General features: G+C 36.6%; 1 protein-coding gene across 9 annotated transcripts in view; it reads right to left on the bottom strand.

Moving 5' to 3' along the window:
• Positions 1-17144, bottom strand: part of LOC129748188 (neurogenic protein mastermind) — a 369439-nt gene that overhangs the window by 23268 nt on the left and 329027 nt on the right. For all 9 annotated transcript variants that reach the window (XR_008737676.1, XM_055742699.1, XM_055742700.1 and 6 more), the window contains one exon: positions 5641-6022. Coding sequence is in view for 8 of the 9 variants with exons in the window: in XM_055742699.1 (XP_055598674.1) it covers positions 5641-6022 (382 nt within the window). In the remaining variant the exon portion in view is untranslated. The remainder of the gene's footprint in view (positions 1-5640; positions 6023-17144) is intronic.

Raw genomic sequence — 17144 nt, 5'->3', positions numbered from 1 at the left:
TTTTTTACACTGATATACGTACCCCTAAAAACCGTGCAAAAAAAACCGTATTAATTCCCGAAAACCGTGTAAAAAATCGTGCTTATTCCCGAAAACCGTGTAAAAAAAAGTCCATTCAAAATCATGCTGCTATGAAATTTGAAACAATAAGACATGCAACTTGACATTTAAGACCTGAGACCTGAGACTTGAGACTTGAGACCTGAGACTTGAAAATGTAGACTAGAGACATGAGACCTGAGATCAGAGATCTGAGGCCTGAGTCTTGAGACTAATTTGAACTTTTCATAGAACTTTCTCTAGTGTGACATTCTTGCGTAGAACTATCAACATAGAGACAACCACGTTGATGAAAATTTCGCATAAGTTCAGAACAAAGTATACTTGTTTGTATATTTAATCGAAAGTTAACACACCGGAAGTTGTCCGTCGAAAACAACCAAAACAAAGCTGCAGCCCGTGGCGTAGAGGATAGCCTTCAAGTCTTCTGAGCCAACGGTCATGATATCTAATCTCAGTCACGGCATACATAGAACAGTTTCTGTGGGTTGGTAGTATAAGTGTTTGTAAGATGCTAGCCATCATAACCTCGAAAGATGTACGCTTTAGAGTTAAGTAAAAGGAATCTCTTCGAGGAAAATCAAATTTTACTAAAATCCTGTATATGTTTGTGTTCGTTTTTGTTTTGTTGCACCGGACAATTTGAAATCCGCACATATCTCGATAATCTACATTTTTTGGCTCTTTGGATTAGGCTTGACCTCCATTGACTTCCATTTCATTATGTCGTCCTTGCTTCAAAATCGCTTGACGAGTTTTCTCTTTTTTTACTGAAAAAGATATGTTTTTTAAAAAAAAAACCAAACTAAACTTTTAAACACTCACGTTCAATTCTAACTGTCATCTGATCCGGAATGAATCTGTTTGATGCATCGTTTACTGAATGGCAATTGTTTACATTTTTGTTGTTCTGCCTACTATGACAACATTAATCCTAAGACCACCTGTATCCATGGTTCAAACAGCCGGTTTAGACTCAAATTCCGACCAAAGCAACCGGACTGGTGGTCCATTATACCAGTGTCAACTCAACTTTTTTTAGAACTGGTATTAGAATGGATCCAAAACTGATGAGATTTGGATCCAATTTGACGGAGTTCTAACCCGTTTGACAGATATAAGGAACACGAGCCATTTATTTCACTGGATTGGATCTAATTTATTTGTTATAAACCAACCGGTTTAAAATCCCAATAAAAAAGGGGGGTAGCTAGACAAAATTGAACTTTTTACATCTATATTAAAAAATATCTATTTCATTCGAAGTCTCATACAAAGGCTGAATAACCTTCTACTCAGCTTTGATAAAGGAACTTGAAAGTATCGACGAGAACTTAAACTTCAAGCTTAGTAGAATGCTATTCAGCTTCAAATCAGGGCTAAGTAAGAGACCGTTCAATGGAACTTTCCATTTGCTTGTTGATACCGACTCCCAGGCCAAAAAACGTTCTCGAGACGACTTACATCAAGCAGGTTCCGAAACTATTGGAAGTTTTGATGAGTTTTGGAAAAAGATCGAAGATAAAATCAGCCAATCTAATTATCGTCTTGAAGAAAAGATTGATAACTGCCGCACAGAGTTAGCTAAGCATATCGATACTATTGAACAGCAGGTAGCTTCATTACAAACTGAATATTTTTCTTTTATCACCTCACTAAACACAGCAGTCACCAAAATACGTGAGAAAGCCTTGGAACGGGTGACAAAGAGTTATGAAGTAGTGATCTGGAATTCCATACGAACCAAAAGAAGACCTTATGGATATTATCGGTCAAATTGCGAATCAGTTGAGCTAAACTTCTTATTCAATTATAGAACTCAAACTTTTAGCTAAATCATCAATACATTCAGGATCGAGACCACTCATCCTATGCGAGTTTGCCATGAGAAGCTCTGTTTAAAAATTCTTTAAACGATATATCACCAAACGCAGCCTATCATTACGACACGTAGGTTTTGATTCGGATAACCGAATTTACGTCAACAAGCATCTCACCTTACATTCCGGGGGAATAAGAACGATGGTTTTGAAACTTAAAAAAACAAGGCCTAATCGAAAAAGTTATCTTCAGAGAAGGCATAGTCCGTGTCAAATTAATGAACTAAAGTGCTGTCTACAACATAACCCTATCCTTATAAGTTTTTCTCATCCCACCCAATTTTACCTTTGATTCTTATCCTTTTAATCCTTTGTCTCAAAATCCCATACAAGTTTCAGACTTGTTGAGCGACCCCTTCCCGGGATCCGATCTGGCCCAAATTTGGCATGCGATCGTGTACTAGACCTAGGATCAATTTAAGCCTGCAGTGCATAACATTTTACAGGTTTTAAATTTCCCATACAAATTTGGGGAAGTCTAATGTACATGCTAACTTTTGGCTACCCCTTAACGAAAACTTTTGACCCGTTGACTGGGAAAACTCCCTTTTCGGGATAAAGTCCCTTTTCCCTTTAAGGGGTACTCAGCATGATAACGCATTACAGCGGATCAAAATAATTCCTTTATTTTATTTTATTTACATTGTTTTTCGTAACCTGGTGAACAATATTCCTCTAATTCACTCGGTCCATGGCAACCGTTCTCCAATTTCTCGAGCATCCCACATTCGCCAGATCACGCTCCACTTGGCCTAACCACCTCACTCATTGCGCCCTGCTCGTCTCGTTCCTACCGGATTCGTAGCGCACACCTGTTTTGCAGGGCAGTCGTCCGCATTCTCTCAACATGTCTTGCCCAACATGTCTGACCTTGTTATTACTGGACAAGCGGGCTCGTTCGGTCTCGGATCCACAGGCCAGCATATGCTTCTTCTTGGCCGTATTAATCATTAACGTCGGCAAAGCAGACAAGTTGACTGGATCTGTTGAAAATCGTGCAACAAAACTTCTAAAGCTTGCATCATTTAGGATTGGAACAAACTTTTGCTCATATTGTGGCGCTCCTGGTGGACGGATTTGGAAGTTCCTGGCGCCCACGCGTCGGAAATTTTGTCAGCTTCACGTATGTTCTGCAAATCACCTGTACTTTGTGAACAATCAACATGGAAGCCGAAAGAAGGGAAAAAAATGTTCACAGTTATTTGGAAAATCCATTGTGGTCTGCTTTAGGCTAGCTGGACAGCTGAAATTGCCCAGAAATACCGTTTAATGTGTTATCAAACGGTGTAAGGAAACATTGAAGACGATTCGGAAGCCAAACCAATCTTCGGTGTGAAACTGTCGACCGGAAACTGCGTAGTAAGATTTTGAAGACGATTTAGAGGAATTCCAACCTGTCGGCCAAAAAATCGGAGCTGTCCATAGTGCCGTGAGGGGAATTCGACTCCGGGAAGGAATCAAGTCGTATCGAGCTAGCAAACAATCAAATTGGACCATAAAACAAAATAGTGTGGCCAACATCCGTGCTCGAATGCTATACGACCAGGTGCTGACCAAGTTCGATGAGTGCCTTCTGATGGACGATGAAACCTATTTCAAGGCTGACTTCGGGCAAATCCCAGATCAAAAGTTTTACTTGGCAACGGCTCGGGGGAATGTTCCAGCAAAATTTAAATTTGTTTTTGCCTACAAATTTGCACGAAACTTTATGATTTGGCAGGGCATTTGCAGCTGTGGCCAAAAACGATAGTTCTCGTTGAAAATAAGAGGATGGCGTCGGAAATATACCGAAAAGAGTGTCTCCAAAAACGAATTGTGCTGTGATCCCACGACCATCCCGTGATGTTTTGGACAGATTTGGAAAGCTATCATTGCAGCAAAGTCGTTCAAAAATGATATGCGAAGAAAGGGGTCCAGTTTGTTTCGAAAAACCTTTACCACCCAAGTGCCCCCAGTTTTACCCTATTGAGAAATACTGGGCAATCATGAAAAGGAGGCTCAAGGCAAAGGTTGTCAAAGATATCAATTAGATGAAGACCTGCGGGAATAAGAGAGCTAAAACGATGGACGAAGAAGGTGTGCCCCGCCTAATGAGCCGTGTTACAGGAAAAATTCGAGAATTCCTTCGGAAACGTGACGAATAATTTTATTTGTATTTTTTCTTAAAAGTTTGAAGAAAACGCTACATTTGTATAAGAAAAAGATCTTGAACTCAATAATAAGTTACTGGAAATCAGGCAATTGTTTTTGTTCCAATTCTATCTGAAGCAAGCTTCAATACGGGTTAATGCAAATTACTGTATGATATTGATTATTCATGATTTTAGTAAAGGATGAATTTTGGGTGTTACTCTTGCATTTTGTTCGCAAATCTTTAACAAAATCCTGGAGCTTTTTGGTTTTTTAGACATAATGTATTCGGACTGTTAAAAATAAGCTATCGATCAAAATGTTACAAACAATAATATTTGATTTGCTTAAAGAGTAAACTTTATTCAAATGCTCGGCCTCCATTGAATTCCAAAAACATTTCTTGTCGAAAAACCTTGACTTAAGAGCCAAAATTTGTATTTGTAAATTCATGATGATTTTAAAACAGAACATATAAATCGAACCAATAATCCTTAATTTCATTTGTCTTAAATTTCTGATGAAAAAAATTTGCCTTCAAACCCTTCCACCGATTAGTAGCAATTTTCCAATAGGACAAAAGGTAGAGCGCAACAGTCAGCCAACAGATGAAATAAAGGGAGGAAGAAGACAGACGACACAAAAAAAAACCTCAAAGCAAGCGTTTGCTTTTAGGTTAATAGATTTCCTTTGCAAGCCAAGTGAGTGTCTTTCCTGTGCCTTGTTCCGCATTCCACCTCTTCCAACAACCATGCAACGACATCACTCCTTCTTGGGGTTTCCACCACCAACTCGCTTTTCTCATTCTTTCCCGAGGATCCTTCTACCTTCAACCAGGACAGGAAAATCTCTCCATTCCAATGCCTAACTGCTTCGAGGTGATGTCTCCGGATAATGTATTGATCCTAGTAGCCTTGCACCAAATTACAGATTGTATTTGTAACGATGATGATTTTTTTTCCTACTGGGTACCTACTAACGGTTGCCACGATACTACACGACACACGGAGGGGACATTTTGCTCTTTCCTCTCTCTGGTTTTCCGGGCTTTCTCAGGGGAGGTGTGTAATGATACTATGTAGGTATACCGAAATGGTGGCATATGTGACGGCATGCATTCGAAGCGCCGGTTCGGGGGGAAAAATTTGAGCTTTCCGTATCCTACCGAAAACCGAGCGTTTAAGGTTATGCCCCAGCACTTTTCTCGTCATGAGGGCCACAATTGGGAGAAGGAAGGGGGAACATTTCTGCTGGAGGCGTTCAATGCATACCTACATATGCTTATGGGATACATTTTTTCGGTTAGGAAATTGGTTCAATACCGGGGGGAGATCGAACCAGAACATACAATACTTATGGGAACGAGTGTCATAAAGTTGATGGAGCTGTTAATAAGTGTTCGTGTCGGTACGCTGCTGAAGTAAAATTCATGTTTCTCGAAGGCTTGCTTACGGAAGTGAGGTTAGGCTCACGAACACAAACGTAAAGTTTTTGTATGGATTCAAATTTTTAAATTATGTATGAAACGTTAGTTTCCCGAAATTTAAAAAACCAAAATTAAACAACTCACCTTGAGAGGTTTGAATGTTGCCACCATTGCTTCCGGGTCCCTGACCGGGAGGTCCCTGCTGAGGTCCTCCGGGTCCTTGCTGTTGCTGTTGAGGATTCCCTGACCCGGGACCGTTAGGATTATTAGGTCCAACTCCATTCGGGTTGTTTTGATTAGGTTGCTGTTGTGGACCTCCTCCACCGCTATTCGGAGCTTGCTGCGATTGTTGAGGATTTCCGGGTTGCTGTTGCGAGGATTGCTGAGATTGCTGGTTGGGTGCTTGACCTTGTTGCTGTTGTTGTTGCTGCTGCTGCTGTTGGCTGAAGAATACACCCTGTTGAGCGGCCACCGATACTCCGGTCTTGAGATCCCCACTGAGATGCAAATGTTGACCCGCTGAGACCTGGTGGAAGAAGAGAAAATTAGAAAAAAGTTAGTTTTCGATTTAGAAATAAGAACAACTAAAATCGAAAAACAGCAAAATACGATATGAATCCTTTATTATTACTTCAAAAAATTCTCCGGACACTAGACAGAAGAATGCGTCGCTTTGGGGGCATTTTAGAATTTCTCAAACCATAAGGTGTAAAAAGCTTCTTTTTGGAGCAAAACACATCCATGAATTTTTACAGAATTTTAAAGTTAAGTTTAAATGCCTAAATTTTAACTCTAAGGTTTGTATGGTAAAACTGAATATTTTTTTCGGAAAAAGTCTTCATCAAGAACATTTCTAATTGAATGGATTATATCCTGAGCAGGCAGTTCCATTACACAAGAACAAGATTTTTTTTGCTAACCTCTCAACTCAATTTGAGTTAAAACTTGAAACTGTCCTCTCAACTCGCTTTGTGTCATAATTCCAAACTGTCCTCTCAAATCGCTCGAATTGCTCTTTTTTCCAAAGCTGTCCTCTCAATTCACTTTGTGTTACAATGCCAAGCTGTCCTCTCAACTCGCCTGAAATGCTTTTTTCTAAAGCTGTCCTCTCAATTCGCTTTGTTTTACAACTAGAAGCTGCCCTCTCAACTCGCTTGATTTTTATTTTTTCCTAGGCTGTCCTCTCAACTCGCTTTGTTTTTTTATTCCAAACAGTCCTCTAAACTCGCTTCAAATGCATTTTTCCTAAAGCTGTCCTCTCAACTTGCTTGAAATGCTTTTTTTAAGCTGTCCTCTCAATTCGTTTTGTTTCACAACTCCAAGCTGCCCTCTCAACTCGCTTGATTTGCATTTTTTCCTAAGCTGTCGTCTCAACTCGCTTTGTTTTCTAATTCCAAGCTGTCCTCTTCACTCGCTTAAAATGCATTTTTCCTAAAGCTGTCCTCTGAACTCGCTTTGTGTAACAATTACGAGCTGTCCTCTCAACTCGCTTAAATTGCATTTTTTCCCAAAGCTGCCCACTCAACTCTTTTTGTTTTACAATTCCAAGCTGTCTCCTCAACTCGCTTGTATTGCATTTTTTTCCTAAAGCTGTCCTCTTAACTCGCTTTGTGTTGCAATTCAAAGCTGTTTTCTAAACTCACGTGAGTTGATTTTTTTTTCCTAAAGCTGTCCTCTCCACTCGCTTTGTGTTACATTTCAAAGCTGCCCTCTCAACTTGATTGATTGAATTTCTTTCCCAAACCTGTTCTCATCTCGCTTGAATTGCATTTCATAGTCAAAGCTGTCCTCTCAACTCGATTTGTGTAACAATTTCAAACTGTCCTCTCAACTCGCTGGAATTGCTTTTTTTTCCAAAGCTGTCCTCTCAACTGGCTTTGTTTTACAATTCCAAGCTGTTCTCTCAACTCACTTTGTGCTAAAATTCCAAGGTGTCCTCTCAACTTGCTTGAATTGATTTTTTTCCAAAGCTGTCCTCTCAACTCGCTTTGTGTTACAATTCGAAGCTGTCCTCAATTCACTTAAATTTCACTTTTTCCATAGCTGTCTTCTCAACTCGCCTTGTATAACGATTCCAAGCTGTCCTCTGAACTCGCTTGAATTGCATTATTTTCCCAAAGTTGTCCTCCCAACTCGCTTGAATTGCATTTCATAGTCAAAGCTGTCCTCTCAACTCGCTTTGTTTCACCAATCCAAGTATTCCTCTAAACTCCGTTGGAATGACATTTTTCTAGAGCTGTCCTCTCAAATCGCTTTGTTTTACAATCAAGCTGTCCTCTCAACTCACTTGAGTTGCATTTTTCCAAAGCTGGCCTGTCAACTCGCTTTGTGTAACAGTTCCAAACTGTCCTCTAAACTTGCTCAAATTTCCTTTTTCTACGAAGATGTCCTCTCAATTCGCTTTGTGTAACAATTCCAAACTGTCTTCTCAACTCGCTTGAATTGTTTTTTTTTTCAAAACTGTTCTCTCGACTCGCTTTGTGTTACAGTTCCAGGCTGTCCTCTCAATTCGCTCGAATAGCCTTTTTTCCAAAGCTGCTTTCTTAATTCGCGTTGTTTTACAATTTAAAGCTATCCTCTCAATTCTCTCGAATTGCATTTCTTTTCAAAGCTGTTCGCTCAACTCGCTTTGTGTCATAATTACATGCATTCCTCCAAACTCGCTTGAATTGCATTTTTTTTTTAAAGTTGTCCTCTCAACTCACTTTGTGGTATACTTCCAAGCTGTCCTCTCAACTCGTCTATCTAATGTCTTTCAGATGTCATTCTGATGTCTTTCTGATGTCTTTCTGATGTCTTTCTGATGTCTTTCTGACGTCTTTCTGATGTCTTTCTGATGTCTTTCTGATGTCTTTTTGATGTCTTTCTGATGTCATTCTGATATATTTCTAATGTCTTTCTGATGTCTATCTAAACTCTTTCTGATGTCTTTCGATGTTTTTCTGAAGTCTTTCTTATGTCTTTCTGATGTGTTCTGATGTCTTTTCGTCGATCCGATGTTCTTCTTATGTTTTCGAGATGTCTGTCTGAGGTCTTCCTGATGTCTATCTGATGTCCTTATGTCTTTATGATGTATGTCTGATATTTGTTTGATGTTTCTCTTATTTCTTTCTGATGACTTTCTGATGTCTTTCTGATTTCTATCTGATGTCTTTCTGATGTCTTTTTGATGTCTTTCTGATATCTTTCTTATGTTTTTCAAATGTCTTTCTGATGTCTTTTTGATGTCTTACTGATATCTTTCTGATGTCTTTCCTATGTCTTTCTGATGTCTTTCTGATGTCTTTCTGATGTCTTTCTGATGTCGTTCTGATGTCTTTCTGATGTCTTTCTGATGTCTTACTGATATCTTTCTGATGTCTTTCTGATGTCTTTCTGACGTCTTTCTGATGTCTTTCTTATTTTTTTCGTACTATTTTTAGAAGTGCTAATCCGCAATATTCATATGGCAACTTTTTTGTAATGTCGAAAAATATAAAAGAAAACTCAATCAAATTTGGTTTTTTTTTCAGATATTGCCCATGGTGTATTTTTTTCATCTTACCTTAGGTGGTAATTTAGACATCTTTTTAGAAATAATTGTCACCGAAAAGATACAACTCTTTTGGAGAAGTTCCACTTTCGGTGCCCATTGAACCAGATCCTGTTTTATTGCTCTACTTCGGGAGTAAAAATCTCTCCGGGGAGCCACCAAAAGTTTGCAATAATTTTCTTTTATCCAGGCGGTCAGCATCGATTGGATGAATAAATGGCGGAGGGTGTGATATATGATAGTTACTGAGCAACATAATACAAATTGGCCCCAACCAGTAGATACTGGTAAAATATAAAATGGAAAAATCCTTGTATGGATGAGTTTGAGAGTCTCAGGACGATCTTTACTAAGCACGACCAGCCAAATTCGTTTATTTTTTTTTGTGAAAAAGCCAAGAATCTGACATCGCATTTTAGGCTCCTTTAGCTTTTCATATATCAACTAAAAGAAGAGGTGAACATCGACCGATGATGGCAACAGAATGAAAATAAACTGACTCTTTTCCTTCATTATTCCCCCCAGAGAGAGATAATTGGAACTCATTCAGCCGGCAGTAAAGAAAAGGGATTATTTTACATACTGTCCGTGAAATAATTACAAGTCAAATGAAATTCCTGCCAGCAGTCATCAATTTTAAACCGAGACAACACACCATCTCATCTCGGCTGCTGCTACTCTCATCTTCTTCACCTCCAGAAAGGTTGCCGAGTATGGAAACAAAGCTTCAACTTTGCTGTGTAAGTACCTCGGAGGAGATTTTCATGTTTTCCATTCACCGACGCTCTCGCTCTTCCTGCCTCACTCTTTTTCACTCGGAATGGATGAAAATGAACCACCTACAATCGTGGGGAGGTGAATTTATTCTGAAAGGCACCGACAAACACCGTACGGTGCAGCGTGGGGCACAGCTTGATTGTGTGACGGTCGCCAACAGAGAAAGAAACGGGAAGGCAGCGAGGTGAAGTTGGAGCACACCGTTTTAATTTAGGTCATTTGTGCTCTTGGGGTATCTTGCTGTGTGCTGTGTGAGTCTTGTTTGCTTTCACCTAAATTTCACCTAGACTCCCGCGACTTCTGCTTCCGGTTTCACCAGCTTTCGGATCACTATACAATAAGGCAGTGTACCTAAGATAGTCTGTCATTGAGTGGCAAAAATCAATCCCAATTGCACCGGGAAACAAAAACGTTACTCTTGTGACATCAAATTACAATATTATCCTTTATTTTTGCGGTGTCCAGGTTAACGAAACAATCATAGTAAATTTTGATTAAATGACAGTTAAGTTATCCGGATTATTACTATGACGTCTATATACTTGACTCGTAAAGGATAGAACGAAAAAAAAATGCTTAACTTTAAAGTAGTCTAATTCCATAACCCATCTTAATAAAAAATGCTTTATGAACCCTGAATTCTTAAATGCTGTTTTTTTTAATTGAAAGGAAATGCTAAAACAGTAAATTGATTATTACTAAAAAAAATTTCAAATCCATTAAAAAAAATCGAAAGTTTTTTTGTGATTTTTTTTTAATTGTCTTCTATTATTTCTCACAAAGGCTCAAAGGGTTAAAAAATAAAGCCATAATGTGTGTGATATTTTCTGACATCACAAATTATCAGAAACTCATTATTAAGACATCAGAAAAAAAAATCAGATAAACATCAGAAAGTCTCAGAAATATATCAAAGATTTATTTTCACAGATTGATCAGACACATTTCAAAAACATCAGAAAGGTTAAATCATCAGTAAAGTATCGGAAAGATATCAAACACAAAAAAAAAACAAAACAAAAATCATGAAAAAAATTGAAAATATATTTTTTAATTTAAATTTATGGAAGGAATTTGAATTTAAGGATTCAAAAATAAAAAACTTTCATAAAAATCTGTATAAAACTTGCTACAGAAACTACGATTTGGAGGCATAAATAAAAAAAATTTCAACACAATTAGTTTTTTTTCTTTTTCACTTGTCAAATGAAGTGATAAAAATCCGGGAAAAATCCAGGCATTTTTCAATAAATTCGGGCAACCGGGCTGGGCCGGGCTGTTCCCAAATTTTGTATTAAGTATCCGGGCGAACTCGTATGAAACCGGGCAATCTGTCGTAGTTTGTGGCGTAGAGGATAGCCTTCAAGTCTTCTAAACCACCGGGCATGAGATCTAATCCCGGTCACGACATACATAGTACACTTTCTGTGTGTTGGCGGATTTAGCATTTGTAAGATTCTAGTCATCATATCCTCAAAAGATGTACGCTAAGAATTAAAAAAAAAAAAGAATCTCTTCGAGGAAGCATCAAGTTTCATTGAGATCCTATATGTGTTTGTGTTCGTTTAAAAAAAAATCTGGGAACCTTCGTCTAGGTCCTAGGAGCATAGAAGATGCAGGAAACACATGATCACACTATTTCTCAAAATGGATTCTGATCTTTATCTGTCTCTACCTAACACAACCCCTTCTTTGGATACTTAAATATGGATTCGCAGACGGTTCTCATATTTGGCGATGCTATTTAGCTCATCTTCGCTTCTGCTATTTGAAAAATATATTTTTTGGAATAGGGGTTGTTGGTTGACCAACGAAAATCCTACTAATTTCCTTCTTTTTATCACCATTGACTAATAGGACGTGACTGGCGCCATTATTAACCATTTTAAAAAAAGGGAAAGCATCAGTTTTGTACATTGAGAATGTACTGCTAAACCCAAGCATCATTCTTTTTGACTTTGTTCAAAACTGATGGCCCCGATCATTCACGTAGTAGCCTCACCATTGGCGAGGCAGAATTTGTCCTGCTTAGGCAAGCCAGCGATCATACAATTCGAAATGTATAGATTGAATACAAGTGATCCACGAGATTGGATATTATAAAACCTTCTATGCAGCATTTTGAGTTGAATAATTAAAGGTGGATATGAGTAGTCAATCAAGCTAAGTTAAGCTAAGTTAATTCATCTCCCAAAATTATTTTTTACAAGATCATACAAAACACTTAAAATAACTCTAAATATAAAATTTTGTAGTGTTTTTGTTGAGTTACAAAGCTTTTAGTTTCGGGTATCTCGTTTTGTGTGTTAAAGTGTGTTACAAACATTACAAAAATTAACAAAAATGTCCAGAATGCAAATAAAATAAAAATTTACAGTAAAGACAGAAGTGAAAAAAATTAACATTATCGACAAAGATATCAAAAAATATCTAAAAAAAAATTAAAATTTAAAAATGAAATAAAAGTCAAGATGACCCGATGAAGAAAAATGACAGACATGACAAAAATGGTAAATATAATAACAACTGGCAAAAAACGCCCTTTTTTCTTTTTTGTGATTTTAGGGTGATTTACAAACCGTTTCACATCTAAGCACAAGATTTTGGTTTTTATGCTGTATTTTAGTCATTTCAACCGAGTTCATTCGATTTTTTTGTCGATTGAATTCTTACAGGATTGGTTAACAAGATCCAAAAGTTCAAGTGTTCGAAAAAAGTGACATAAAAATTTAAAAATCATTTAAATCAGCTTGTTTATGCCCAAAAGTTGCTCAGGCAAATTTTATGTCGTGCTCAATGATGTCCGTTTTTTTTTTCCAATGGTTGCACATTTTAAAAACCTTCTTAAGGCTCAGCCACCATGTGGTCAAAGAGGCTGATATTCATTACGGAAGCTTATTATCAGAACTTCTAGTTCAAATGCAATCCAATTTCGAGACAACCCCTTTTGAGGGAGGTCTTCAATATAATCCGTCCAATGCACAATGAGTAAATTCGGAAGTGTAATGTGACCTCATTTGCCCAGTATTGAGCTTTTTCCTTTACATGTCCTTTATATGTTTTACCAACTTCCTATGCCTATTTTCAGATAAAAGTGTCAAAGCACGCGATCTAATTTGCCCCTATTTACCCCTATAAAGAAGATGTGATTTTATAAACTAATTGCTTTAGGACTCACTTGGAAGTCGATCGATTTTTACATGAATACCAATTTAAAGCTTAAACATGGACTCAACCACGCCCTTCCAATCTTCGAATTCAAGTTTTTCTTGGGATTTAGGGTCGAAGTTTTCTTACTGTACAATATTTTGACTATATTATTATCAAAATCAAGGGGTTTGCTGTTGACATGAGATACAGTTCTTTAAGATTTATCGTCTCGAAATTTGAGAAAATGGATTATTTTTAGAACAATCTTAAGATTATTTGCATAAAATGTTGAGTGAATGGTTGGAATAAAGGATTTCAAAATAAATCTGATAGAAAAGTAGTCCCTCAAAGCCAATGCACTTTAAGTGACTTTGACACTTTTCAGACATTGCAAGTTACTCGACTTTTTAATGCATGGATGTGTTTTTCAACGAGTTTTATAATATCAAAACATCAATTATATTGGAAGATAGAAAAAATATATTCATGGAAATATGAAGAGCCTTTGAATAATCGTTAAAAATAGAAAATCTACATTGAGTGCATAAAATATGAAAATTCTGAGTGAAAACAGTTAATACGAGCACAGAAATTACTAAAATTAATAGTTACATGTAAATATTAAACAAAAAACATGACATATTAAAAGACAATCCGAGTTTTTTTTCAGTTGCAGGCAAATTGAATAAGTGTGAACGTGTTTAATTCTGTATGGAAATTTGTATGAAAGAAGAGATTTTCGCATATTAAATCATCCAGGAAATCCAAATAAACTTGAAATGAAGTTAGACGTTTGATTATAAATGGATTTTACCTTTTAAGCTTCATTTTTTGCCAACATGAGTAGAGGCAAAGTATTTCACGAAAAAAAGTATTTAAAAAAATCGAAATCCATCGAAAAGTTTTGCAAAATTGCAGGCCTTGCTTGCTGGAGCTTCAAATAGTTCCATGGCATGTTTTTTCGAAGAATTTTCATTCTACGGTTAAACAGCTTTCAAATTGACAATCAAAAACAATAAATTTTAATTTTTTCTTAAATTTTTCGTATGAACTGAATATCACTTCTGGGGTACAAGCTAGGTTTGGTTTTTGTTCACATAAAATGTATTGTATGAACCAAAATATATTTCAAATATAATCAATAAGCTCTGATGATTTTTTAATGAAAATTTGCATTTCCCGTAGAATTCAAAACCCGTTGCGCTTATTCAGGACTCTATCAGTTGATTCCAAAAATTCTATTGCTATTTTTGGCAGTTAAAACAACCAAACAAAGTTTATGGAGGTAAACAAATTAATTTATTTGAAATTTCCATACAAATCTTGCAGCGAACTTATGTACAACTTTTGTGGCCCGATCCGATATTTTCTCTGGTTGTGTATTAATCGTAATTTTTTTTTCCAAAATCATGGTGTTAGAATTGTCCAACGAACGTTTCGTAAAGAAACCCGATACGAAAAATGTTTTGTTCTGACGTCAAACATTATTTGCCGTAGTATGAGTTTTAAGGTCACGCGAAAAAAAACAAGAAAAATTAAAACTGTCGTTAGATGCTTTTTATTTCAACAGAAAATATCGTTAAAAGCCTAAATTCATCAGTAAACATTCCAATTAACTGGATTTAGTATTATTCTTGGTAAAAAGTTGAAAACCAGCTGAAATATTGACAATTAAGTCATTTCGTGCAACAATGGGTAAGGGGACAACGATTGGCAAATCACCCTATGTCATGCTTGAGTCCCAGATAGTCGTTTTAGGTGATTTTTTTTCTTAAGATAATACAAGAGCTTGAGGTTTTATACATTTTAATCATTAGCTTCTAAAATTAAAGCTGGGTTTTAATCGTTACGTTGAGCTCTTTGAGTGAGGCACCCTTAAGTTTAGTTCGCTTAAGGGGATTTTTTTTTATTATCTGACGGGTTTGCGCCGGGGGTCTTCAGATTTTCCCCAAAATTGAAAATTTGGTTCATTTTTGCGACTTAAAAACACATGTATTTTTTCAGATTTTTAACATTTTTATTTTTTGAGTTAGCTTCGGTTAGATTTTTTTGTAAATAAAAAATAACCATTTTTGAAAGCTACATAACTCTGTTGTTTCTCAACGGAAATTATAAAATAGCACATCAAAATGCATTGAAATTTTATCAGCTTTTCAAATAGAATAGTTGAAAAAAATTAAATAATGACCTTCAACATGAAAAGTTGTAAATAAACTTTAAATGGCGTCTAAAAGTACCGTCTGCACCACCGAATATTTTGCAAAAAATACCATTGTATAGCTCGATTCATGATGCAACTTTCATCTGAAGACACCAAAGTGGGCCATTAACACCTTGAAGAGTTATGAAAGAAATAATGACAACAAATCTCTTTTTTTGCATCGAAAACAAACAATGGTCGAACAACTGCACTCACATATGGAGATACCAAGCACTTCTAACAACATGGAAACAAAAGAACTTATCAAAGCTGGTAAAAACACTATTTTTTCGTCCTTTTCAGACTGCCCCTACTCGCATAACAGTCCCATATGAATTTTCGTCATTTTAGGTCAACATAAGGCTTCAACATAAAAGACTAAAAATAGAGGTTTTGTTCTAGAAATTTCGAAAAAAAATATCAATTCGTGGCTGTCCTATATGAAATATACCTGAATAACAGTCCCATATGTGAAATACCACGGATTTGGTTACTTTTCAATGTTTCTTTCGGCGAAATAGTCTTTGGTTTATTGCTTTGAATCATTTAAACATTTTTTTAACTCACTTGATGTCGAATGATGCACACTAGTTTTCGAAGGCAGGTCTGACTTTCTTAGGAATGACTTCCTGAGCGAAAAACTATCGGATGCAATCGAAAATCGTAAAAATATTCAACTTAAAATGTGGAATTTACGATATTTTTCCAATAGTGTGTTTATTTTCTGAAAATTGCATTAGGAAGCTCAAAAATGATCAATTTAAGTCTTAGAAAGTAGCTTGGTTAGAGAAAAATATTATGTGTGGGACTGTTATGCGAGTAGATTTGAAAAAGGTTTCAAAAATGGTCGATTAACAGTCCCATAATGAATAAAAATGGTGCTCTCGACCTTACCAATAACCCAATTTCGGAAATGTCAGGTCTAACGATTTATTATGACAACCTAGAAACGATTTTCGTTTATGCTGAAAGTGGTGGTCGCAATTTAATAATATATTCCAAAACAGAAAGAGCTGATTGTCTCGCTTGCTTATTTTTGTATATTGGACTGTTATGAAAGAAGGGGCCGTAGATTGTTGCAGCTTAACTGACTTCATGTTATATCCAAAAATCTAATAACGTATTCGTTCATACCCAGTTTTGCATCGAGTCACAACAAGTTATGCACATTTTACTGTCATTTTTAGAAGTTTATGCGCTAAGTTTGACATTCGTAATTCCCCAGATTTGATTTAAAATAGACGGTGGAACACTGAAGATTCGTGTGTGAGCGATCGAGGTAGCAAAACACTGACGACGAATTATGTTCGTTCTAGTATGGTAAACCTCAAAACTGGGCGAATGTAGAAAACGAATACGGTTAAAGTATCATATTTTCATCATTTTACAGCCTGGGCTGGCCATACTGAGCTCTTTGATTATTTCTACAACATTTGTGCCACTTTCTCATACTTTTTTGATCAATGGGAAAGGATTTTGGTGTCCAGTGTTTAGCTCCCGATATAAAAATTTTGTAAAGCACGCCTATATTTCATTTTTTTAATCAGATTTTTGTGATCCCAAACACAGGGACTGAACCTTCTACTATTGGCATTGATTATGCTTCACAATGATCTTTGATCGAAAAATTAATAAGTTATATAGTATATGACCAGGTTGTAAAAGCAACATTCCCATTATTAGTTATATCACATAAACAATACGATACTCAGAATTTTGGTTAAAATTTAAAGTCAGTTTTGCTGCAAACACTCTACAAAGCACGAAATAGTAGTGTTTTTTACCTGCTTTGGTAAGTTCTTTTGTTTCCATGTTGTTAGAAGTTCGCGCTACCTCCATATGTGAGTGCAGTTGTTCGACCATTGTTTGTTTTCGTCGCAAAAAAAGAGATTTATCGTCATTATTTCTTTCATAACTCTTCAAGGTGTTAATGGCCCACTTTGGTGTCTTCAGATGAAAGTTGCATCATGAATCGAGCTATACAACGGT

The sequence above is a fragment of the Uranotaenia lowii genome, chromosome 2 (assembly GCF_029784155.1).
Source record: "Uranotaenia lowii strain MFRU-FL chromosome 2, ASM2978415v1, whole genome shotgun sequence".
Classification (NCBI taxonomy): Eukaryota; Metazoa; Arthropoda; class Insecta; order Diptera; family Culicidae; genus Uranotaenia; species Uranotaenia lowii.
This window is presented reverse-complemented; position numbering and strand designations above follow the sequence as displayed.